The following is a 26,781-nucleotide window of genomic DNA, read 5'->3' on the forward strand; positions in this document are numbered from 1 at the left end:
CCTGATTCTGGACATGAATGGTGCATATATGAAGAACACACACATGCAGATAAATGCACTGACCTATGGCTGGTTTTCATATGCTGTCGCAGCTATTGTAATGATACGATGTAACAGAATGTAGGGATGTCAATGACCACTCACTACACCTCTGATTGAACAGAATACATAACTTGCTGGGCTTTCTCCTGGGAATGGTACAACATATTCAGCAGACACATCCTTTATCTGCCTTAGCCATAAGTTCTTTTATGTGTGACTCTGTACTTCTGTCTGGGCCTCAATCTCTGTTGCGTAGGATGCTGTGTACACTATGCCCAACTCTGCCTGGGCCTCTCCAACATACAGCATATTCTACAGATAGTCACTACAAGAGACCCTACTATGCATGATCATGATAACACACTTGCACTCCATCATACAGGATACTCCACATATTGCACCCATCTCTGTCTTGGCCTTTCTCGATCTAGAGAAATTATAACCTACACAACACATTTTATCTGCTAGGGCACAGCCATGGTGTAGGATATAGGATATTATACACCCTGTGTCTACCTTTGCCTTAACCTCCATCTCGATCATACAGTATTTTCTAAGCACACAATGCATCTATATCTCCCTCCGCGTCAGTGAGACTGTAAATTAATACTGTGAGTACTTTATAGCACCTCGGAAATTATTTCCATTTTCAGCTCATTAAAATATGGATTTTTTGAATGATTTAGTGCATTTATATAGCATAATAGACTGTCGGAAGGGTCGCTAGGAGCTGCAGACTTTAAATTGCTTCATAAAATAAGTCTTCACTAAGTCCCTTTACTTCCAAAGGGTGTGCCCTCAAGGGCTGCTCGGACTTCAGGAAAGCGGTTATTCCATGCCACCACGGATAGCAAAAAGCAATATCTTTTACAATATGAAACCAGTGGTAAACCCAGAGGAGAATGAAGACGGTACCAACACTTCTGAAGAGTGGAGTAGTAGCAGTGCTCTTAGGATGCGACTCCGGGATATGAAGAGGCTTTGCCCACTTGGGTATTAAATATCAGGCAGGTCACCTGAAACACAGACACCAGCGGGGTTTACGTTGAACGTCCCATTGAGAAAAATATTAAAACTAAAAAGATTTTTTTAATGCTAAAATGCCACTCCTGCCCAGATTCAAGTTTGTATCTTTTGTAGCATTATGTTTTGCCCATCTCTTTTTTCATCATGAAGCCATCACTGAAAGGGGCAGCAAGGCGATTTTATGTAATGTGTTGAATTACATTAAATCGCTTTCCTAAATAAAGCAGGATAAAAGGCCCAATTCGTTTGGTGCATATTTGGAAAAATAAAAAAGGCCTGGTCTCGAGCACCAACAGGCTGCAACACTGATCCGTTATGAAGGGTGGATGAAAGGATTTTTACGCTCAAAGGTTTCAGAACATAAATGACCAGCAATGCCGGTACCAGCACAGTGGACCTGTGTGTCAGCCCTATCAGGAGCCAGGATGGGCAAGGGTTGATCAATCTGCAAACTGAACTATCCATCCTTCTCATAGGTCTGGGAGCTGCTTTGCTTAAACTGTATCTGCCAGTGGCGTAGCTAGATGCGATTTGAACCGGGCAGCATGAGTTTTGGGGGCGGCAGCCTCCCCAGATCTCACCTGCCGTCTCAGGCGGCAATCTCTCCCCTGCTCTTCAGTGCGACCGTAGATGGGAAGGCAAGAAGCTGAGAAATCCCCGGGCGGTCTAAAGGCTAGCTACACCACTGATCTCTGCCTGACCTAGCCCTTATTTGTAGACCTGTGCTGCGCAAAGCATGCAGAGCACATTTATGGAATTGTGAATGTGAAAAGCGCTCCTCAAACAAGCGCGATCCCATGATCCCCATCACTAAAAATCCCTCTCCCCCACTTTTTCTGGCTGACATGCAGACTTTGTAAAGTCCGCACAAAGATCTAGGAAAAGAAAAACACCCGAACTGACAGATCTCTTGGTTCGGGTGTTTAGATTTTCTGACTCTTTGAATGAACTGTGGAAAACAGCTTCTCTTTTTGTGCTTGCCAAGTCCAGAGCGGTGACTCTCCAGTGCCACTCCATTCACCAGCCCCCACTAATTGTAGGGTCACAGGGAATAATTTTATTTGCCCCTGACGATTTTGAAATTGGCAACTCTATTATGTGCATCACACACCAAGACCTGAACACAAAGCTGCAGTTGCTAACTACTATTTCAGCTTGAGCAGAGCAATATCAATAAATCAGATTTGTAGAGTGCTGCTTCTCATCCGTGAGGTTATCTAGGCACTGATGGGGTCCAGTTGATTAGCAAAAAAGCCAGGTCTTCAGGGACTTTTAAAACTCTGGAAGAGATTAGGAGGACCCTAGATGAAAGGGTAGCTTGTACCATATGTTTGCTACTAGGTAGGAGAAGGAGCGACCTCTGCATCCAAGTCAGATGCGGGGGTTAGAGAAAGGGATGCAAACCATAGGTGTCTTGAGAGATACTGGAAGTTCAGGCGGTGGTTGAAGAAGGCAGGTCTGCAGTTACGTAGGGTGGGCCTTGTATGCATGGGTCAGGAGCTTGAATGGACATGTTTTCTGTACCGGAAGCCAGTGGTGTTCCAAAGTAGGGGGTGATGTAGGTTCATGTTGAGAGATCTAGGGTGAGCCTGGCTCCAGTGTTCTTTATGATTTGTAATCAGAGGAGGTGAGATGCGATCCCGGATGTTGCATCTTGAGATTTGGGGTAGTTATTTGAAAATCTTACAGATATGGTGATGGCAGGGTTTAGTTGGGGCCCCTTTGTGGACCAAATTCATGATGAAGGCGGTCTCTTTTGGGGTGTGCTGGCTCCATTACATTAGTCGGATGTCTGTGATGGGGGGGGGGGGGGCGGGGGCTCATTGTGTTGCTTGAAGTCAGTAGCCCTGGGCTGGGGTTTGAAGTTTCAGTAGATTTTGGCAATCTTGTGAAATAAGTTTGCAAGTTTATCACAGAGTTCCCGAGAGGGGACAATGTTTGTTGCAGCTGAGGGTCTGGGTGAATTCTTTGATGATGTTAAAGAGTTCTTTGCTGTTATTGGAGCTTGATTCGATGCGTGAGGCAAAGTCCTTTTCTTACAGTCTCGCAACCGTCTTTGGTAGAGTTTGAGGGCTATCTTGAAGGTGGTCGTCGTCCGTGTCCTAGCTAGTGTGCCGCCTCCTTTTCAGTTGTTTACAATGTTATTTAGCAGTTCGGGGGTCTTCAGTGGACCAGATAGCCTGCTTGGTGGACTTTCTGTGGATGTTGTTGCAGATTGGAGACACGCTGTTGGAGCAATTGTTGATCCAATTGTTGAAATTTCTGCTGTTCTGGTCTTGTTTGTTGGCGAAGATGGGGCAGGTGGTGTTAAGGTTGTTGATCCATATGTCCTTTGAGAGTTTGCTCCAGCTGTAGTTGGGGATGTTGGGCAGACTGGGGGTGGTATGAGCTTGTGATATTGAAGTGGACGATGGAGCGGTTGGTTTAGGTGACTTCTGTGATGTGGCTGTATCCGGTGCGTTTACTGGAGGTGGTGATGGGGTCTAGCTTTTCCTTGTGAATGGGGTCGTGGATGAGTTTGGAGAGTTTAGCGTTGTTCATGCTGGCGAGGAGGCTGGTAGTGTTGATGTCATTGTGGTTGTCGAGGCAGAAGTTGAGATCACAGAGGAAAATGTAGTTGTTTAAGTCCTTGGAGATGGGGGCCGATTAAATCAGTGATGAAGTGGCAGAAGGCTGGATGTGGTCCTGGAGGACAGTAGGGGAGGGTGCCCCCAATGGTGTTTTTGCTGTCTGTTTGGATTTGTAAGTTGAGGAGTTCCGTGGTGGGGTTTTGTAGACATTTGTGGTGGTGCATTGCATGGATTCCTTGTGTCTGATGGTGATTCCTGCCACCAGGCTTGCTGATGTGGTCACAGTGGGTGATCTTGTATCCTTCGGTATTGTGTGGCTATGATGGGTGCAGCAGTGGGGTTGAGCCAGGTCTCCGGGAGTAAGGTGTCAAGCATGAGGGTGGAGATGAGGTTCTAAATCTCAGTGGTGTGTTTGCATAGTGAGCGTGTGTTGAGAAGGGCACATGGGAGTTGGTGTTTTTGTTCAGGTGGTGTCTGCGGTGTGTTCTGGGTGGGGCTAGTTGGTGGGCAGGTGCGAGTGCTGTGGAAGGTGAAGTGGCAGTGTCTGCAGGTAAAAAATCCTATCATCAGCATGGGTGGACTGGTGGCAGTGTTTGTTGCAGCGTCCAGGGACAAGGATGTAGAGCTCAGGAATAGTTTATCTTTGGTGGGCAGGAGATCCAGCGGCGGAAGGGTGCAGATGGGCTTCCCTTTGGCACGCCCGATGTGCGGACGTGCTGTGGCCTGCATTAAGTAGATCCTGGAGTGGGCGGGGCTTCTGTTCATGGGAAGAAAAGAGAGAGGGGAAACGCTAGGAGAGAAAAGCCAGGCAGCGTCAGGGTCACTGGAGCAAGGAGGAAGTGTAGCCCACAGGCAAGTGGCAGGCTAAGTGTCCAGGTGAAATATGCATTTGCGATCAAGCAGCGAACAGTCTGGTGTCTGGTGTAGCGTAGGTTGGCAAGCTTTAGTGCTACAAGCCTTCAGCTAGTAATACCTATAGCCTTCTACTGAGCAGCAATTTTTATGCACCTCCTTTTAAGTGACCGTTTTAAACCAAAAGGCCCAACTCGGAAGGTGACGTCATGAAGCAATATGTCAAATAGACCAACATGAACTGACTCTTCAAGTTAACTAACTTAGAAATGGCCCGCAGAATGTGAGATCTCGCTCTTCCTACTGAATATTTCATATCTAGCAGAATTATTAATCAGAGTACTAATTTGATAATGTAGGGGATGTGGCCTTGCAGCTAGAGCTGCCGACTTTGAAACTGTGCAGCCAGGTTCAAATACCAGGCTTAACTTCCTGTGAATCTGGGCAAATCAACTAACGTTCCTATGCCTTCTATAAAATTGAGAAAAAAAAGGAATCCGTTTTATTCCATCATAGTTATTTAAATCATGGTTGTGGATAGCTCATTTCAGTTACCGGTCTTTCATCTTTAATAAAGTGCACCCCTACATTGTATGGACTATTTTTTGTGTTTAGGGGCTATCTTGCCACGGTGTCGCACCAAGTCACTCCTTGCCTACACAATGACTTCCCTTTGTTTCCAAGTTGCAGAGATGACGGGCCAGATAGTAGGATGTGCACCAAAGTACAAAAGAGAACTGCTGTTAAAGTTCACTATGGAGTTTTCACAATTTTAAATCAGCAGTATAATCTGACAAAAAAAAAAAGTGTGGTGTTTTATGATAATTCGGGGTGGACGAAACTTGCAGAGTTTCACTCTGTGGTATGCCGCAGAGTTGAATGACAACTCTGCGAGATTCCGTGGAGTTCCGTGAGCGGGCGGAAATCAGCAAGTTCTGCAGATTCTTAGCACCAGGAGCTTTATCAGTGATAACTGCACCACCCACCGCGTCACAGGTGCCGCTTCTTTGCTGTCACTCAAGTAGATTTTCTACTCGAGCAACAACTTTCTTGGCGCAAATGGTCGTAACCGCTGGCAGTAAGAAAATCTCGCTGGGTGTCCTCCTAGCACCTGAAAATGGTGCTGGGGATGCCAATTTTCGCTGCCCCTTGCCAACTTACCATTGGTAGGCTACACATGAGAAAAAGATCTGCCACATAGCAGTTGGTGGAGTTTGGCCAGAACTCCACATTACAAGAATAAGACGGCGTGGCCAAAACTCCACGAACAATTAAATTACCACCTACGAACATTTGGGTCTTGCCTTGAACTTTCAATACAGATATGACTGTTCGTGGTCTACTCACCTCTCCATTAGAGTCCTTAAGTATTACTATGACATTATCGCCTACTCCCCAGGACTTCTGTGCCTTCCACACCAAGTCAGATGGAGGGTTATGGCCAACACCAGCACCGGCTCCCCAAATCTGAAAACACATTTAAAAAGATCTTTAAGAGTCATTTCAATACCATTTAAACTAGCAGAAGATATACAGCATCACATTAGACCAGCTCTGTGGTTCAAGTAATCCAGCTACATGGCACCCAAGGTCACACTTAAGCAGTAACCTCTGAGCTTCTAAAATAAAAAAAATAAAGCATTGGCGTAATAAACAACTTTAAAATGTGTGTCGGGAGGGAGGAGACTTTTTTTTTTAATGTTTGGGTGGTTTGCTTTCCCTTCTCTTTTTTTACAACATTACTGTATAAATGCGATCTTGTATAATTCCGGACCTGGCTGAGACTCTATGGACTAACTCTTGGCTCAGCACTCCGTCCATGATCTATTCTATTACTGTATTATGTGATTTTTTTGCAGCACGACTGTTGCAAAGCGCTCCGATACCCTCGGGTCTGGCCAGCGCTATATAAAACTTCTAAATAAATAAAATGTCTATAGACGGGGGGGGGCAGGTGGCTGGGCACACTCACTCAGTACGCATTTATGGGTACTTAGACATCACAGGGCTGTAACATTGAGGCTTTGTATGATTTCTGGAAATGTATGCTATTCACTTATTGCAGAATATCAATAAAAACCAAGTTAAAACATAAAATGTGTGTCTTGTGTACACCATATCGGCTCATAGAAACTATTCGCAGTTGTCTGCCAGGAGGTACAAAACGTGAATTCTTCATTTCCAACACTACATTCATAATGGGTCATGTGCAAATGGGGACTTTAATGCATCCAAACAATACCGACCACTTGGATGTTAATTGTAGTCACACTGAAAAAAGCGTGATATTTCTGGGCCGCTGTGGCCAACTTTTTTTAAATAAAAAATGGTTCCAATACTCTTTTACTGGTGTAAATCAGGTGTCACGGAGCACCTTCATGAACCACAGCTGGTAGGTAATCGTGCAACAAAATCTAAAATACTACCCCAGGGACCACGATAAGATAAAAAGCAAACTGAAATGCTTTAATCAAAACAGAACATGGCTACAACCAGACAATCAGTTCTACTTCTTGAGAAGGAATAGGCGCAGATGTTAAATCTTATGCTAATGCCTTGGCCAATTAAAATAATGAAAGCGTTACAAATTCTACATTAAAATCAAGCGTCGCCCTTGCTGATCTCATGGTTGCGGTTTACGGTCATTCTATGAACCGTGCCTTCTTGTGGAGAGCTCCAACAACTATAGAAATTGACACCCCGTATTACCATTCCAACTATTCGTAGCAAATTGTATTTATTCTCTTTCACCCTTCCGAACGTCACCACCATCTCGTTTGTTAAGTAGGTAATACATGGAGTTATTCAAAATAATTCTGCATACCCATCAACATTATGTGCACCTTGTACTTATAGCAAGACATCACTCTGCACCAGCAATACAAAAGAAACGTTCTCTTAAGGTTGTTTTTATCTTGTTAAGAGGGCAACACATCAGTCCCTCCCACACACAAGCTACGATATCATTGAATTCTTGGTTTACAGTTGGTTTTGAGGATCTATAAGAGAGTATGATTTTGATCAACGGGTACTTGTTAGTATGAAATGTGCAGGGAAATTAGTGAAAACCTAAGAGGGATCATGCTTGGTTTTAGGTTGAACTTTAATTGCTATGAAACCCTCCATTCTTTCTCTATAAAATCTTGGGGTTGATTCTGTGTGGACAGGCCGGAGAAGAACATTACTTGTGACTTCTAGGCATCATCCTGCCCACTGTGTTGAAGATCACCGCAGCCCAGGCAGTAAATTGAGTTATTACAATTGAGAGACTTTCAACATTCTAGTGAATAGTTGTATTAAAGTGAATTATTAGCTGGGGCGAATATTAGGCCACCAGAAACAAAGTAATAAACCTGTTAGGCCGGGGAAAATGTTTAACTAATTTGAACCGTAGGTCACCCCCTTGTAGCTATGGCACAGAGCAGACAGACAACTTGGAGAAATGCGTAAAACAGTTCGAGGTGCCAACACACAAAAGTCAAAACCACATCACAATGAAAACCCTGATTTATTCATAAAAATGGATTTGTAGTGTAGCTTGGGCTTCATTTTGTCCAAAGAGGACTATATTTTGTTCTGGGCCTACTTGGAAAATGGCAACCTTTTGCTTCCTGGGTTTAAAACATGGTGGTCTTTATCATTCTCGGGAAAGAACATAGGTCACATCCTTTTGAGCCATATAAGTGTTATTTCCTTTTTAACCCGACATTTAAACATGTCCTATTTCGTCCATATTGACATAAAAAAAAGAGGTCTTATCCTTCCAGTAATTATGCAAATAAAAGTTAATTGTGCAACAGTAGTGTGGGGAATGTGCCTTTTCCAAGGTTAAATAACTAACCTAAACAGTGTGGTCTGTATTGATGCACTATTTCCTTATTAGTACATCAATTTGATGTATATGATTATTTCAATACATTTCTTAAGTAAGATAAGGGTCCATTTACTATTTAAAAAAAGCTTCTTAAATCACCATCAAATCAGAGGGGGTCTTCATCTCAGATTATCACATCAGATGCGGTCTATGACTTTCCAGACAGAACCTGCCAGCTTGACACACTGCCACAGCCTCCAGTCTGGTGCTGAATGCTGATAACGTGTCATGAGAAGAAGCGCTGACCCCATCTGTTGGGTGTTGTCTTTCAAAACAAAAAGCTCTTCCATCCCTCCTGTAAACAGGTTTCTTGGTCTGCTGCCAAGAAACTCTAGATGCAAGTTAATCTACTCAATGCTTTGACAGTGAAGCACTTAGAAGTAGGTGTTCGGTTGCCAAGTTGATAATGATTTTTTTTATTACACTGCAAAGTTTATTATTCTCATGGCTGACCACTTGATGCAGTGCTGCATTACCATATTATGTGTGGTTTCTGTTCATGGTATAAGCAACAGAATTATAGTGTTAAAATAAATACTTTTTAAGCATAAGGTATCTCTTACTCCGTATAGGGATTGTGTGGGATATTCTAAACACCCAATTGCGTTTGAATTACCACGAAACATTTTCTGGACTGTTAATAGCCTAGAAAACACTGACACCGCATCAACCAGAGAGTTGAGTGGAGTTGTGTGGGGCTACGACAACCTGGACTTTCATGTTCAAGCATTGATGCACTGAACTAAGATCAGGGAGCCGAGGGCGGTAAAGTCAGACATTCTAGATCTAAGCTCATAGACTTGCTTTATGCAACAGAGTAACATTTAATACACAAAATAAGACCATAAACAACAAGAATTCAAGATGGGAAACCAGAGATATGAATTTTTAAAGATTTAAGAGACACTGTCAAGAAAATGTAAAGGGCCAATAAGTAGGCATGGTTCTTGGGTGACTGAGACCTAGCTCCAAATTCAAACTGACCACAATGTGATACACAAAGCACGTATGTCCTAGTCAAACATTCAGTCAAGTTTATTCGATCAATAACATGATCATAAACACATACATAGAATCACAATACTTACAATATTTCATTAGTAATAAACTATTCAAAGGAATAAAAGACAACACCATCTTCACAGTCCTATACAGCATCAGACGGTAAAATTAAAAGTTGTGACTCGATTTGAAAGATTAAAATTATTTTTAAAAGCTATGCTAAGCATTAAAAAAAAGAAATCAGCAGTTAACAGGACAATCCTTTACCATTGTTTACACTACAGTCCCAGTCAGGGGCCTTGGTACATACTTTCCCTACGTGTACCTAAAGTCCAGCTTTACAATGTGATTTTGCGAGTTTGGACCTCTGCCACAAAGTGTAAAGGAGATATCTTGATAGAGTAAAAACAAGCCACCTTGCAGTGTCTGATCTGAATACATAGAGCTTCTGATGGATGTACAAATGACAAAAACCGGCAAACCGTGATAATCCATGTTTCTCATGTTGGCATAAGTAGGACACAAAAAGATAAAGTGTTCAATAGTTTCTAAGGTGAAGCTACATTATGGACACATAGGGGTTACAGTAGCATTCATCCAAGTGTTTTTCATGGCGTTCAAGGGGATAACCCCAAATCTAAATTGTATACAAGGTGCTCATGTTTGGGGGGAAGGGGGAAATCAACATCATCCATATGAGTATCAAGGTTAAAACCACTTTTAACATTTAAAAATTTGGTAAAGTGCCAGGTGACCTAGTATCAGTGCAAGAAGAATCAATATAATTCCTGTACCTTATTTTAAGCTGAGGTGCCATTTGTTTGAGATAGACTGCTGATCGTCCCACATATTCCTCAGCCTTAGTTAAAAAAAACAAGAAAAAAAACCACACTCCTTGACCTTTTCAAACCAAGCCCGACGCCCTGATTGTCTTTGGAGGATTAGTAATTCCTCCACAGCGTCCTTTACCTGGAATCTGGGTATGACTGGACCAGAGTCTTATCCAAACCATAAGCACCTTAAGAACAGAAGTGGGTAATAGACTTTAGTCCATGATCAAGGCGTAAAGGTAATAAAGCAGTATTATTTGGGAGATTAAATGGGGGGGGGGGGGGGGGGGGGGGAAGGTGAGGCTGAACAACTTACTCTTTATAATTGCACATTCCACATGCCGAGTGTCAGCACGCTCTTCCGAATTTGGAGAGTTCATGCCAGGTTATCACTAATTCTAACACCCAAATAATCATATGCCTTGGCCGGTTATAGTAGTTGGGCACCCAACCTCACTTTCCCCTTAGTGGATTTATAGGGATTAAAAACCATAAACTTTGTCTTTGAGCAGTTAATTTCAAGGACCCGAACTTTGCAATCTGTCACAAATTTAACATGTTTTGAATGCCCATTGGGGTTTTAGAAATTAGCAATGTTTAATCTGCAAATAGCAGAGAGGGTATTAACTTGCCTCCCAATTTTGAGGTGTCACCTACACAATCATAAAGGTCGCGAATAAGCTGATTCATGTACAAAGTAAACATGGTTGGGGCCAGCACACAACCCTGGCGCACCCACTTAGAAATCGCTATACTGTCAGTTAGACTCCCATTGGAGTTCCACCTGACTTTAGCGTAGTTATCTTGATGTAAGCGGATCAAGAGTTGGAGCAAGCCAGAGAGGAGTCCTAAGTCCCTAAGGGTAGCCCAAAGCCTGGAGCGGTTTATGGAATCAAATGCCGTTTTAAGATCAATAGATAGCCCCTCTTGATCTTAACTTCCTTGAAAATAAGCAAGAGAAAACGAAACAACCAATCTAGAGTGCTTGTGGAGGCTCTAAACCCAGCCTGCAAGTGAGATAATATACTATTATCCTCTATCCAGTTATGGAAATGTGACAGGTTCATTGTACTAAAAACTTTATGGGAAATATCTAGAAGGCTAATGGGCCTATAATTTGCAGGGTCGCCTTAATCCCCTTTTTTGAATATTGGAATTATTTTGGGGCCCTTCCAGGTTGCTGGTATATCCCCCCCCTCGTACGATGGCTTTAAAAACTGTATGGAGCATGGGGCCCCATATTTTGGGCTCAGATTTGAAGAGTTCTCCCGGTTGTCTCTCTGGCCCTGGAGTCTGAAGTGAGCTAATTGCGCTAATAGTTTCCATTAAGGAAAAGCTGACTGCCACTTTCACAAAAAGTCCTGGGTAGAGTCCCAGACTGGGTCCACTGCCTCACCCTACCGGCTGGATTTCCCCTTAGTAAGATGATGCCAAAATAACGGACAATCCTTCTGCCTAGATGCGTCAACTAGTATACGCCAGTTATGTACCTCCCAACTCCGTTTTGCCTCCTCCTGTGTTTTCTTGTATAACCTACTTCTGTTAATTATATCAGGCCTTGTCCCTTCCTTTACTGCCACATTTAGCTCAATTCTTGCTTGCCTGTATTCCTCATTATACCATAAAGCAGTATTACATTTAATCAAGGTTGGACTTCCCTGCCTACTAAAGTAGGGTATTAGGCTGTTCAATAGTTCTTGGTAACTAGACATTAGTGTCATATTTTTACTAGGATTACTAAATTTTGTGAGTGTCTGGTCCACCTCCTTATAATTATTAGGGAGGAGCTTACCATCAGTAACTACCTGTGTCCACTTAAATCGCCAGATTTAACTGGGGATGTAAAATAGGAAGGCCAGATATCATCAGGAAGAATGCGTTAAGATCACTATTCTCATGATTTAAAATAATCATATTGTTAACTTGTGGCCAAAGATCGAGATCTACCAGATTAAAATCAATCCTGCTTTTAACATTCCCCCTTTTAAATGTAACATTTGCAGTTAACATTTTATCTTAGAGCTTAGTCTCTGAAATGGCAGTTGAAATCCTTCTGAGGGACAAGGCTGCAGGCAAATGTGAGGAAGTTTTCTTAAAGTTGGATAGCCACTGGATGAGGTCCCAGTAAAGACTTTGGTGGGAAATCTCACAGCAGGAAAATTCTAATTTTGCAATCAATGAAGTTGGCCAGATACTTTTCAAGCCTTAACTGGGTCAAGGTTTCTACATTTGGACCTAGTCGCTTTTTTGGAGCTCAGAACTATCCAGCACGAAAAGGCTACAGGGTGTATCGGACAATGAGTTACATCTCGACAGGTAGCTGCCAAAACAGATTTGCTGTGGCATCAAAATTCCAAGTAGGAGAACCCATTTCTTCAGCCCAGCAAGGGCATGCCTTGGGCACATCTGCTCAGGCAGTTGGTAATTGTGCTCTGGCCCAAGTTTCCAAGAGTAGTCCAGTTGCACTTCGGGTCAAAATTCACTCCAGCAGAGGCCACCAGTGGGGTCCAGTTCACGTTTGGCTGCAACTGTTTAGGTGGGCACTATCAGAAAAAGGCCTATTGCAGCCGGTTGTGTCCTTGTCACCACACGTCAGCCAACTGACTCTTGGATTCCACCTCTTTGCCCTGAGTACAAGTGATTGCAGGTCATGTCCTTCAGGCATCATCACTGGAAGAACGGGAGGACTGCACCTAGTGTTTGAGACGTAAGGTACTGAAAGTTTTCTGAGGATAGTGCCTTGGGGTAGCAGCTAGTTTGTGGAGGTGGGGGCTACTCCTGGCTCCTCCATAACCAATGGGGTAATGTTCCCCGGGACAACCCTACCCACTTTTTCAGCAGTTCCCGTTTGCAGCTTACTCCAAAAATCCAAGCAGAGGAAATCTTTTCTCTCTTGCTCATAGCCTATGTGCCTGCTAGACATGTGCCAAGGAATCGAAATAGCCCATTTTGTGGTCACTAAAAACAGGTGCCGGGGATAGTCTCCCCTCACACAAGTTTTTCAGCCAGCCTGGGTGAGGGAACAAATATTGGTCTTCCCCAGATCTCAACTTATGTTTACTTGTGATAGGCAGACCCTTTACAAGACAATGATGTTCCTGGGTACACCCTAACTGCTCTTCCTACAAGAGGAAGAAAATTATTTCCATGCCCATGTCCTTGTTTTTGCTCTTCTGGGAGCAGTTCGCACACCTTATTAAGGTCAAGAATAATGCATATTAACCTCCAGAAGCTTCAGGCAGGGAAAAGGCAACTTTCTAGATGTTCTTTCCCAAATATTTATCAGACATCTAACTGTACAATTTGATTGGAGTTTTAGGAAATACTAAAAATTGATGTTTCATAATGTTTCTAACTAGTCCTAAACACATGATACACGAATTCATATTTTCATCTGCACTATACGTTTTTGCAGAGGACAGCTGGAGCCTTCCACAGTAAAAAGAGATCTCGGGGCTTGTAACTGATTGGTAACATTATATTTCCACATCCTACTTTTAAATACCATGCACACTACCTTGGGGGCTATCATAAGGCCTACAGAAGGGTGACATTAATATTTGAAAGGACGTTTTTCATCACCGTCAAAAGAATTATTTTGGCACGTTGAAACTGCAGCTGCCAGGCTGCACTGGTAGGCTTGAAGCCATGTTGACGGCACAGTGAGTGAAGAAGCCCACACGTGATGTTCAACTTTTCATGCTATAGGTTTACTTAGTACACCATATACTATGACCTTATATAAGAGTAAAGCAAGTTAATCCAGGATTAGCTAATGTTTTAGAGGTGTGAGCTCATACAGAGGGCACTTCTCAGAAGTGCCAGTGTCGAGAGTTTAAAAGCCAGCAATAAAAGTCTGCAAAAGAAATTGGGTTGACAATGGAAAATGAGGCATTTTCTCACACTAGTAATGTTACTTGGAATAGGATAGTACCCAGTTTGTTTGATATACAGATTCTCAGATAAACACCACTGATGATCCGTACACATGATCCCAGGTCAAAGGAGTTCACTAGGTGGCATAAGAGTTTTTGCCCTGTGGCCAAAGAGGGACTATCGTTCCCCATCGCCTTGACTTCAAAAATCTTGGACCAAATTTTGTGATCAAGTTATGCTCAAAAGCGCTCATAGCCTTTACACAATTCCGAAGCAGGGTGTGCCCAACATGAAGCTTAAAGACCAATACATATTGTTTTATGAGGTCACATTTTTCTTCTCTGGAGGCTTCGTACAGGACCTTGGATCACCTATTATCTGGTGGTAAAAAGGTGGGAGAAAAAAAAAAGTCCAATTCTTGAACGGTCATGTTTAGAGGTATTTTCAGCTGAATCAAAAGGCCCCTTTAAATGGCATTTAAAGAAATAAAAATATGGGATAATTTTACTTTACTCACAGACACAGTTTGTCCTGCCTTTAGTAAGAATCGAGAAGGGAATTTGTATGTTAATTCAGATATGTTTCCGAGTTGTCTTTTAAGTATCCATCCATTCAAAGATTGATCCTGCAATGCAACAAAATAAAACCACATTACTCGAAGATACAAATGCCTACTGTTTTGTGATTGCATATATCAATTAAGCCCTTACAAGTATGTTCATACATACTACTTTCAAAACCGTGAATCATGAAATCATTTCTACCACGACAGCAAAATTAAATGAGGCAATTAAAATGTATTTTTCTACGATCATAAAAGAATAGATATAGTACAGTATATCATAGAAAATCTAACACCATAATTTAATGAGAATGTGAGAAACGATCAATGAACGACAAAGCTATTACTAATTCATGCATATAACCATAGTACAGACTTCACTGATCTTCCCATATCTTAATAGCAGCTTGAATGAATGATAAATTGATGCAGCAATAAATGGTGAGGAAAGCATTTTAAAAAAAGATCAGAGCCAGGTGACATGGACTCAAAATTGCTCCACAGAGAACTGGTAGTGTCTTTTCTGGGGCCTGGAAAGATTTGCAGAATAAAGTAAATTGTAGTAGGCTTTGGGTTGTATAAACCAGTTATTTGGATATGGTGCATTAATCAACACACATTCGGACTAAAACTATAATAATGTTCAAATAAATAGTTTAAAAAAAATGTATATATTCAATACGCATTAAAACAATCTTATAAAAAGTTTGCTGATCTCCCATACACAAGGCAACATTGTCATAAGTTACTACAATGCAGTAGATTGCTTGCTGTGACAAGTAACTGGACACGTTCAAGCTTAACTAGAAAAAACAGTTCTGTCTCTCCCCCTTCCATCTGGCCTCCTATTGTCCAAACATATATCAATACCAAACTCACTAGCCCCCCTCTACAATAAGTTGGGCAGAGCCCAAAATATCTGTGGCACAATACTTAAAGAATGCCCAAATAAAAGTCGAGTCTTTTCGCCACCCTCTGAATAGATCTTTATCTCTGCCGCATCATTGCTAAATCCACTTCAGAAAGGCGTCATAATGGGTCATTTGCAGCATCATCAATTAAGGCAACAGCTTGGCATGGGACTCCGTTCATAATTCAACCTTTAGCATTATGCAGTAGCTTCCCAGGCATGTACCCTCCATAATGAAACAATACCTCAGACCTTAAAATTTGTGGATTGGCCTCATCATCCAAGAACAGCATGGCTCTCCATCAAAAAGAAAGATATGGCCGACATTCCTTAAAGATGCGTGATAGGCCAGAGCATAGACAAGGGATTTCTAACCTCGACAGAAATGTAACAAAGTTGTGAGCACATTTTTGGGGTGTAACTACAATAAGCTTCATTTATAACACAACAAAAAATATAATAGCCATATGCTGCATGGTAAATAAACTAGATGCAAATGTATCATAAAATTAAAAGTTTACCTCAAGAGAGTTGTTTTTAATACTAATGAACTTTCCGTCAGTGTCAACTTCTTCTATAGATACATTTCCTGTGGAAGAGGCATGCTGCACAATTTTCAAATGGCCCTGCACGTCGCCCCGTTCGCCCTCATTTAGCTTCCTTTTTTTCCCACGCAGCCCATAACTTGCGTGACTAGTGCTTGCTCGTGAAGCAGTGCTCCTTCCAGATGGACTTGGTGTCAAATTCATTCTAAATTAAAAAAATAAAAACCATTATGAAGGTTGCATCAATGTATATGAAGGATAACAAAAACTGGAAAAGGCCAAGTTTACAGAATTTTTTTGTTCAAAAACTTCAAATTTTGGACAGGACAATTACACACCTGTGCGTGATGCTAAGGCCAGAGAGACAAGTATAGTCCTGGTATAACTAACTAGCAAACCACAATCCTTTGTAGCCACAGTTTAAATCACTTCAGAATACAGAACAGCATGGAAGAAAAAGAAAGTATAATCAGAGATATGAACAGCCATATAAAGCGTTCCTACTAGCTACTAACAACAATTAGGATATTAAACATGCTAACGGACCAATTAAAAAATGTGGGACTCAGCATAATTATATAGCAATAACCCTAGATTGATAAATCCTGTACATAAGAGGGGTCCAGCAGGAACGTATCCATGTCAGATTTTCAAGATATCAGCTTATGATCTACTTTTCGACATGAAATAGAATTGGAACTTTATTTGCATATTCATTTATGGCATGGAACCGGCACAGGCTGCTCTTCGCTGCAGAGACCCGCTGGACAAACCTTTTCCAACTTCTATTCCGATCTAAACACACATTCTCTGTAAACACCACAACATTTCCTGCATGATTCTCAAATCAAACTCCAAAATAGCATGAAATAGAGTCAAAAGGTTGTGAACAAACGGTGAAGGATTATACAAGGGGGTTTAAGTAGTTAGTGAACCCTTGTGCTGTTAATTCGGCTGCACATAAATTGTTTCAAATCCGTTACAAATAAGAAAGCTATTCCACAAAGTACATATCAGGATGGTACTTACCAGAAGCATGCCTGATCGTTCGGAATATTCCGCATAATCACAATTAAGCATTACTACCCGCACCGGCCGGCAGTAACAGCTATTAATTACCCTCCAACTACTAAGGGCCTGAGCTGCAGGAGAACACCCAAGAACGCAAAAACAAAGGAATCCTTTTAGGTGAACAGTCAGTTAAAATTTGTTTATTATAAAAAGCATAACAAAGACAGAGTTAATTTACATTTTGCATTATATCAGACAATAGCAAAGTCCACTAACGTACAACTGTATTTAAAAAAAAAAATCACCGTATCTTGGTCTGCTCAAAAGCCACAGGCACAGATCCAATTATCAGCGGTCCTCAGGGTACGGAATGAACCTCCAGCCTTACCCGAGTCCACAATTACATGGCGAGTAAAAGGAATCCGGTGCAAGGCGCAAGCGGGTCGACAAGGTCTGAACCTTGTGTAGTTTGAACTCCAAATTAAGAACGTCCAACATAAATTCTTATAACATTTGCAAAACGTATGCAATGCAAGTCCGTTTGCAAGGAAATCATCCAACGGGTAAACCAATTAGGACATCATTTTGCCGACACCAATAGGGGTGTGGGGGGGGGGGGGGGAAGAAAAATGTCTTATGAAACCAAATGAGATTTGTCAGGATACATCTAGCTCAACGTCCTTTACGGCCTACAACATATGCCCTACCGACTGCAGATTAACACCTCAAGAGATTTTCTCTCCACGAACTAATAAATCAGAGAAGGATTATTTGATCCATGAGGTTTCAGTTAGGTTCAAATACATAATGCAGAAACTAGTCTTTTTTATACATATTTAATGTAATCTAACCAGGGAATAGTGGCAAAATTAACAAAGGAAAGAATATCTAACAACATTTTCTGTGCAACAGTTCACTGGAATTATAGCCTCCTAGCAACACCCCTAAGCACTGAAACTAACTTCATAAAGTACTCCTATACATTAAGGAGCATTCCGTATGCACTGCATAAATTGAGGCAGCTGGTGAGTAGCCAAAAAGGTGCATTAGAAGTATACTTTTACACTAACAAATGGTTTAAAACTAAATAACCCTAAAGAATAGTACCATCAATTGCCACTTCCAGAATTTGGCTTGGGATTTTGTTATTTATTTACAATTGTCGTGTGGTGGAGGGTGGGAGTGTTGAGGAGAGTTCTCCCCAGCGGGCTTTAGGGGAGAAGCAAGCCAGAACAACAACGTTCACACACATTCCATGTCTTAATAGTAACCATTTGGGAGATGGTCTGGTTCCATCTTTCCTTCACCGTCACATAGTTATCGGGGGTGATTTTAACTGCCATTTCGAACCTTTGGCAGGGATTCCCTCTGTAACCCTAGATGAGGATATTTGGCACATCCAGGAGTGCTCTATGTACTCGGTAAAGCGTCTAACACCGTTGGCCCTACAGATTAATAAACTCCTAGTAACACACTCTCTCAGAGCTTGTAATGGGAGACTCCCTCCCGATGCCCCTGGGAAGTTTACATATAACAGTGGGAAAAAGTACAACCATTGACTATATTATGGTCAATGTGGAATTCTGGCCCCAACTGAGGGCTTTTACTGTAATTAACCCCTTCAGTGCCCGCCCCTTTCCCCGCCCTGTGCCGGGCGTTTCATTAGCGGGCGGGGTTTATTACGAGCTGGTCTCGTCATGGGCACAGCGCAACCGCGGCCCATGACGAGACCAGCTCGTCATGGGCACTGAAGAGGTTAATAGGGTAGACAGTGATCATAATCTCTTATCACTTGAACTAACACATACATTGGGACATCAATACGAACTGGGGGCATTGGAGATATTCCCGGACTCAAACTTAACCCTAGTGGCGGGGGGTAGGCACATCAGGTGGGCTAAGTTTGTGTTAGCTCCTGATAAAATAGCTCATCTATATCAACAGGTGGCCACCTCTCTAGCAGAGGCTTTTGAACTCCCGGTTGATAAATACGATCTCACCTATTTCCAGGAGCTGGAGAATATTCACTCTAAGCTTTTTTTTCTACTTTGGCCGATTATTTTTACACTTCAGTCAACACTAAGCTACGAGATAAAAATCAGGCCCACTGGTTTAACAATAACTGTAGGGCGGCCAAGCGGGCTCTTGTGAGGAAGGTTAAAACTGGTTCCTTGTTGAGTATTAGGGAGGTTAGACACACTTATAAACGTATTACTATGGAGTGCAAGTCTGAATGGGAGGCCTCGAGATGGGCTAGTATCAAAGATGGACTAGTATCAAAGATGCCCTAGTATCAAAGATGCCCTGGAAGGTCGCGATTACAGGGCCTTCTGGAACCTAGTTAGATCAGGCATGCTAGAGGGGCCCCCGCTATAATACCCAACTTGAGTGAAGAGGTTTGGATAACCCATTTCAAGCCTCTATTCACCCATTTGGATTCTGTATCTCCAGCAGACCTGGCCTCCCCATTGAAGGGTATATCTGCTTCAGCGCCACTAGTTGTAAGAGTCTCTGATTATCAACTTTGTACTATCCCTGAAATCCAGGCGGCTCTTAGAAGCCTTTCCTCTGGGAAGGCTCCCGGTCTGGACAGGATCCCGGGCGATCTATTCATGAGTGAACAGAAGGTTTGGGCTCCCTATATTTTGCTATACTTTAATGCTATTTTTCATGGCATGGAGATCCCCCTAACCTGGCGGGGTGCCGAGATTATTCCCATTCATAAGAAGACTTCCCTACTCGATCCGGCAAATTACCGCCCCATTAGCCTCATTGATGTCCTGCAGAAATTGTTTGCTTGCCTTCTTTTAACTAGGTTGCAGAGTTGGATGGACGAACACCACATCCTAACTCCCCTCCAAGCGGCCTTTCGTGCCAAGGTTTCTACAATTGACCAACTGTTTAGACTTCAGTTGGTTTACTGGAAAACGGTGACCATGGGGGCTGGTAGCCTATACCTGATCTTTGTGGATCTCCGATCCATGCTTGACCTGGTTCAGAGGGACAAGCTCTGGGCAATACTGCTAGAGATGGGTGTTCCGGTATACCTCTGCCACTTATTCGAACGTTTGCATCAAGGCACTTTTGCAAGGGTGAGGTATGGGAGGAACGGGGAGCTTTCCGCTCCCTTCACGGTGGAAAGGGGTGTTAGGCAGGGGTGTGTTTTGGCCCATACCCTATTTTCCTTGTTCATCAATGATTTGATTGAACACTTAATGGGAGTGAGGGATTTAGATTCTCATAGTCTAGCAGCCCGTAAGATACCAGCCCTGATGTTCGCGGATGACACCCTTTTGTTATCAAAATCTCCTATGGGTATTCAGCGAACATTACAGGCGTTTTGTTCTTTCTGTAGATCTAGAAATCTGGAGATTAATATTTCTAAAACCAAATATATGGTTTTTAATGCAAGACCATCAAATTATCCCCACCCTCATTTGGAGGGCTCTGTGTTGGAAAGAGTCTCCACTTTCGACTATCTAGGGATAACACTAAATGATAGGATGGATTGGGGGTCCCATATGGCTAGGGCTAACATGAAGTTGGCCCAATCCTCTGGCGGTATACTAAAGGTTTTTAATGAGTATGCATCTAAATCTCTGGGTCCGCCAGTGGAAATCTACAAGGCCCAGGCTAGAGGTGGGGCGCTTTCTGAAGTAGAGTTATGGGGTCATGCTAATGCAACCTCTTTGTCTACTACCGAGAATAGTTTTATTAGACGCTTATTGAGACTTCCCCAGAGTACACCCCTGATCCCTTTACGATTAGATATTGGTCTGGCCCAGATAAGGAGGTTATCCTTAATCGTCCATTGTTATACTGGAGGAGAATCTGGTATACTCCAGAGCTCCAAAGCTATAGTGAGGACTTGAGGGACTGACTAAGGGGCTCGGGTAAAATACCCTGGTTAAAACATGTCAAACAGCTTTGCTATGCACTGTGTAGGGGAGATATGTGGCTATTCCCTGAGGAAACTTGTCCCCTGATTACTAAAAGGGCGTTGGTCGTCATACTCAAGCAATATCGGTGGGATCTTACTATTTCAAATCTATCACTGGGTAGGTTGACCAATCGATTTTTGGAGGCCAAGGATAATTATTATTTTGAGAAATTCTTGGACGATATCCAGCCCTCACTGGCAAAGAAGTTATATGTCCAATTTAGACATGGAACTCTTCCAGTGCGGGCTGTGACAAAAAAGTGGTTTAATGTTCCCAATGTTTCAAGCTTATGTCCTGGTTGTGAAAGCGTTGAAGAGACTGACCAGCACGTTTTGCTCTTTTGCCGATTCTACTCTAGGGCTAGAGCTACATGATCGTCCCACTATGTAAATCCAGGGGTCTCAGGGATTATAGGGAGGTATTTAGAATATTAAAATATGATACCACCTTTTTGATTGTGTTTGTTACCTCCAGATATCTCTTTTCTCTTTGGTGCGCAAGAGGCGCTAAAATCAAACATAATAATAAAATTGCCTAAAATTGTGCTATCTTAATCATTTAATTTTAGAAGGCACCCCCACTAGTATACAGCCTAGAGATTGATCCAGAATTCGTTTTTTTTCCTTCTCTTTTTTATAGGATTTTTACTGTTTTTAACATTGTATTTTAAATCTACTTGAGGAATATTATTTGTATCCGGAGTGTGTGTATATATATATATATATATATATATATATATATATATATATATGCTTTTATGGTTTTTAACCAATAATAAAGCTTTTATGACTTATTTATTATTTGCCTAACACGTTTTGTGCAGAAGCACCTAAGATCTACCGGTTTAGCCTATTTAAGAGCACTTTCAATTCAAAAATCTTCATTCGGATACGCAATATCCATAAAAGCACAGATCAATCATAATAAAAGGGGGAATATAACAATCCATTAACAGACCCAATAAGACAAAATTCATACATGACAATTTAACATAAAACAAATCTTTACGGAAAATCCAATGACTCGATTAAATATTATGAGCTCGTTCACTACGTAAAAACAGATACCATCAAATCCATGTTTTGCCTAACCACATCTACTAATATTTCAGATAAAAACAGATCTTAAGGTGCACATTGAATCGCGAGCACGCACCGACAAGTTTTAAAAAGGTGCCTACACTGGAAGCAAAAACTGATTAGTATATAGACTATAAAATTTACAAAAGAATAAAAAGTGGAGTGTTGTCTGCCTACTCCTGTCATTACATGGGCAAAGTAATTGATCCAGATTTGCAATATACCCCAAAGGAAAACAGTAAAAATGTTATTGTGCCGGTCCTTAATCGAAACAATAATCCTCTCTCCCAACGTCCAATTGGCCTTAAAAGGTAACTGGATGGGGCATCACTTTCATAAACCCCTAAAAGCCTGTAATCTTGTCTGCCCTCTTTCATAATGAAGGTTACAGCACCTTGTTCCTTTATTGGCCGTCATGTGATTCAGAAACAAATGCTTTCTGAAAAAGGCTGTAGTACCTCCAATCATTACTAAAGGTACTTTGAGTCACATACACCTCACCCTACAGAGGTTTCCACCACTGTTTCAATAGGATACCATATATATCCTTGAAAGTGAAAAGGAACAATGGTAAACATCATGACTGTGGTTTCTATTTTGAGCCAGAAGATTAAAGAGACAGTGGATTCCTTATTTTCAGTGTAACACATCTAAGGATATCGGATGGTTCCCAATGGCCTAGATTAGTGTCTCTCAAATTGTGGGCCAAGCAGAATTTTGGTGGGTCTGCAAAGTCCAAGCAATAAAAGTATCTTTAAATTCTATGTTTATTTTGTCACATTTGCCAGTGCTTTAAAGCCAGATGTCATAAGTCAGGCTAAACCTCCTGACACATTGCTGCTCATTCTTTAACATGGGGCTGGGCTTTACTTTTCTTTCTCGAACTGCAAAGTGTGAGGAATTTTAAAGTGAATTATGCCATAATCTTGCTTGAGTAGTGTTAAATGCAAGGCTGTAGGATGTCGTTTTTGTGTGTATTCAGCAATTAGTAAAGCAAAAAGGAAGCACTTTTTTTGTAATTCTGAAGAAGTGTACTGGAAGTAGAGATTTTATCAGGACCAAAACAAATCAAGACTTTGTGATGCATAAATGATGAATATTCATAGAAACCGGGTTTCTACACACTATCATTGGAGTGCTATATGCTATAGAGCTTTCATCAATAAAACTGTATGGCTTTGCAAAGTTAGTGGGCATTTCAATGCAAAATATGATGTCCATAAATGACAATGCGCTACCACAAGATGCTTTAGTTACTAAACCCCCCCCCCACCCGCCAAAAAAAACCAAAAAAAAAAAACCTCCTCAATTAAAAAGGTACGCGGATCGTAAAAGTGTGTCGTACTAAAAAGAGTGGGCGGCTCCTCTGTTAAGGCGTAGGAGCTTTGACACTAATTAAATGCCCCAGATGAAAAATGAAATAATAAACATTCTTATCTTTTTATTTTTCATCAACTCTGCAAACCTGCGTCCTGAGCAGAGTTTCAGGATGGGGCGGGCCACTACTGAGTGCCAGCAGAGGAGTGATGGCCAGGGTACTTAAAGCTTAAAGTGTATCTGTCTCTTTGGCCGGCTGTTTTGCGATGACCAGCCAGACATGCAAACTTTAAACCTCACAGCCCAGCTATTTTGTACAGCTGGGTTGAGAGCAAGCATAGGCCTCCAACGCCCTTTGTTAGCACTGTGAGTGCCTGCCCCATCCAATCCTGCCGCTTCTCTCATGGTGATTAACTGCATGAGAGCAGCACCAGTATTGGTTAGAGGAGTTGGCTGGGCCCACACTGGAGGAGAGAAGACCACCATGTTGTTTTGCCAGTGTATGCACCCACCACCCATTTGCCCACCCCACCACTCTGCATAGCTGGCAGCCGCCACTGGTGGAGATAGCCTTGAGTGACTTTGCAAATGCAATTTTTCTAAACCAATAGTGATATAGAGTAGGCCATCTCTATAACTAAATGTCAATATAGAACAGTTGGCTAAAAGTAAATTGTTCCTCATCAAAAGGTATGGGGAACCAGGAGCTAGGCCCCCTTTGTAGGAGCGACACGTGCAGTTAAGGTCAATGGGACAGGGAATTCAACAGACTTTGCCGAGGGAAAATAAAATGAAGAATTACATTTTCGCTCATCGTAGTCTGTTGAATCCTCCCCACCACCCAGCCCCACCACCCTTACCTGCACTGGCCACGCCTGAACCTTTGGGGTAGACCACAGTAGAGAGAGGTTGGGCAAGAACTAGTGAGTCATCCATGTCAAAATAAAACTTTCAAACTTAAAGTGTAGAAGTGGAAAATATTTAGCAAGGCAGTCTGAAAGCTGTAGCTGGTCAGAGCTTGACAAAGATAAGATAAACACCTTTTTAAATGATATTACAGTAGTCTTGAGCATAGCAGTGAAAACCTGAGATGACAGCAGTAAACTGTAGCTGGAAAGAACATATCTTTCATCTAACCATTGCAACCTGTTCATATCCCGCAGATAAGAAAAAGATTTAGCATTGAAAAACAAAAATAAAGTTCTGTAACTTCTTTCCAGACGTTTCATACACACACCCACACAAACTACTCTTCAACACCGCTCATCGATAAAATAGCCTTAATAGCCTAACATGTGTGAAATCATATATACACACACATGTATTTCATTTACTGAAAGAAAAAAAGAAAAAAGGTTACGGTGATGTTAGTTAGGCTCAGATTTCACTCGTACAAAACCAGTGAAATTTAGCAGTTATATTTAGCTGAGCTATCTAGAACTTACACCCCCCCCAATAATGGCTTATTACCTCGCATATACCACTCATGACATGGTCAGTGACATTACTGATGACCTTTCAAATGACATCACTAATGACATCATCAAGTGAGTGTGAGTGTTCTCTAAATAATTATGATTGTTAAACATAAATACCAAGGTACTACAAAAGTTAAAATAGTATACTTCTGTCCGACAAATGCGTGACATTTCTAACATACATTATGTGAGTGGCTTTGTGACTGGGTGTATCTGTGTGTGAGTGGCTTTATGAGTGTTTAAGTTAGCATGCAAGTGTCTGTGTGAGGGCCCTTATGGGTGTTTAGGTAGGTGTATAAGTGGCTGTGTGACTGGCTGTATGGGTGTGTAAGTGGCTGTGTGAGTGACTATTGGTGGGTGAGTGTGTGCGTGTGTCTCTCTCTCAGGTCTGAGTAGATGTGTCTCGGAATGGGTGTGTGAGTGCTCCGTTTCGCCCTCTTCCACCTTTCCTGCTCATTTTTCTGCCCTCCATTTTGCCACTTGTTGCTTGCTTCTTACATTTATTCTGCCTCTTTCTGACCTCTTTATGCCTTTTTCTGCTTTTTTCCCCTGAGATCATGAGGGGATTGTCAAGCCCCTGCGGACTCAGCTGACTCGCCGCCTCCTGCGTAAGCTGGCATTGCTCTTGCATGGAGAGAGCTGCTAGAAAGACAGCTCCCACTGAGTGGGAGCAACAGTTTTATTTCTTTCCCTGAAAGATGAAACCTCCACTTCCAGCGGGTGGGAGCGGTCAAGCAAAAACAAACAGCTATGTCCCAGGGTTGGGCACCCCAGTACATAGCACGAGTCGGCCCTGGAGGGGTGGTGGCACCTGGGGCCATATATGGTTCCAGGAGGGGGGGCACGGGGCCCCCCCTCTTCTTTGTTCTACACAGGTTGGTCACGGGCAATACATGGCCCAGGAGGGGGCCAGTGTGCCCTTCCCCCCCCCCCAATTCCTAGTTTTAATAATAAGGAGGAAAGGAGGTAAGGACCCATACATGCACTCCTCCTGGTAAACAGCAACACAAGCTGCTGTTTTAGTTGCTGAGCACTACTATCCAGAAAACAAACGTTAAATAAACGGGCAAGCAATTAACCTTTTTTTTTCCCTTCATTTTTTAGAGCTCCTTACACAATCCGTGACCCACCCAGACTCCTTACCACCAGCCTGCTGGCATCAGTGTGGTCCTTGGTCACACCACAATTTGTACTTTGTGGCCCATGGGCAAATATGTGGGAGTACCCATGGTCTAGAGGAAAGACTAAGGTACCATTGGTGTCCCTGGCTGCTGTAGGTGTCCACATTCTAATGGGAGGGAATTGTCATTTTTGGTTCTTTTGAAGCGAGAAGCACATCTTTGTTATGATGGATCATGCCACCAGGTACCCAGAGAAGTTAATGCGGTATTTATGGCACTTCTAGGGATCTTTTCTAAGGGACTGATTCTTTGCTGGGCAGCCAACTTTATCTGCTCACACATGATAAACGGAATACCAAGCTAGTTTAACTGTCACGATTTCACCAATCCACCCAGCAGAGAGGAGGGTGAAGAGGAGATACAACCAGGGATGAGGGGATGTCCGCCTCACCTGAAATCAGTCTTCTCCTTCCCCTACAGCCCGGTGTCTGGGAACCGGAGGGAGACCCAACGTGTGACACCGATATGCCTTCTAGTGATACCAATCCCTTTAAGGGGAGGGCTTCTGCTGAAGGCAACACCCAGCCCTGCTACATCAGCCTCATCGGACCAATCCCGTGGAGACAGCCGTACTGCAGCGAGGCTCAAAACCCTGAAGCAGCTAAAGAGTTTGGTTCGTGGACGCCTCAGGAGTGGAGGAGGAGACGCCAAGAGATGACCCGCCACTGCTATCGGAGAATGCCAC

At 42.5% G+C, this 26,781-nt stretch overlaps 1 protein-coding gene across 1 annotated transcript in view; it reads right to left on the reverse strand.

Annotated features, from left to right (window-relative positions):
* LOC146860422 (lamin-B3-like) overlaps window positions 1-26,781 on the reverse strand; it is a 395,071-nt gene that overhangs the window by 135,893 nt on the left and 232,397 nt on the right. Inside the window, exons 7-9 of the mRNA XM_085644287.1 lie at window positions 16,066-16,294; window positions 14,590-14,697; window positions 5,838-5,957 (exon numbers count right to left, since the gene is read on the reverse strand). Coding sequence (XP_085500413.1) covers window positions 5,838-5,957; window positions 14,590-14,697; window positions 16,066-16,294 — 457 coding nt within the window. The remainder of the gene's footprint in view (window positions 1-5,837; window positions 5,958-14,589; window positions 14,698-16,065; window positions 16,295-26,781) is intronic.

The sequence above is a fragment of the Triturus cristatus genome, chromosome 3_1 (genome assembly GCF_964204655.1).
Source record: "Triturus cristatus chromosome 3_1, aTriCri1.1, whole genome shotgun sequence".
NCBI classification, from domain to species: domain Eukaryota; kingdom Metazoa; phylum Chordata; class Amphibia; order Caudata; family Salamandridae; genus Triturus; species Triturus cristatus.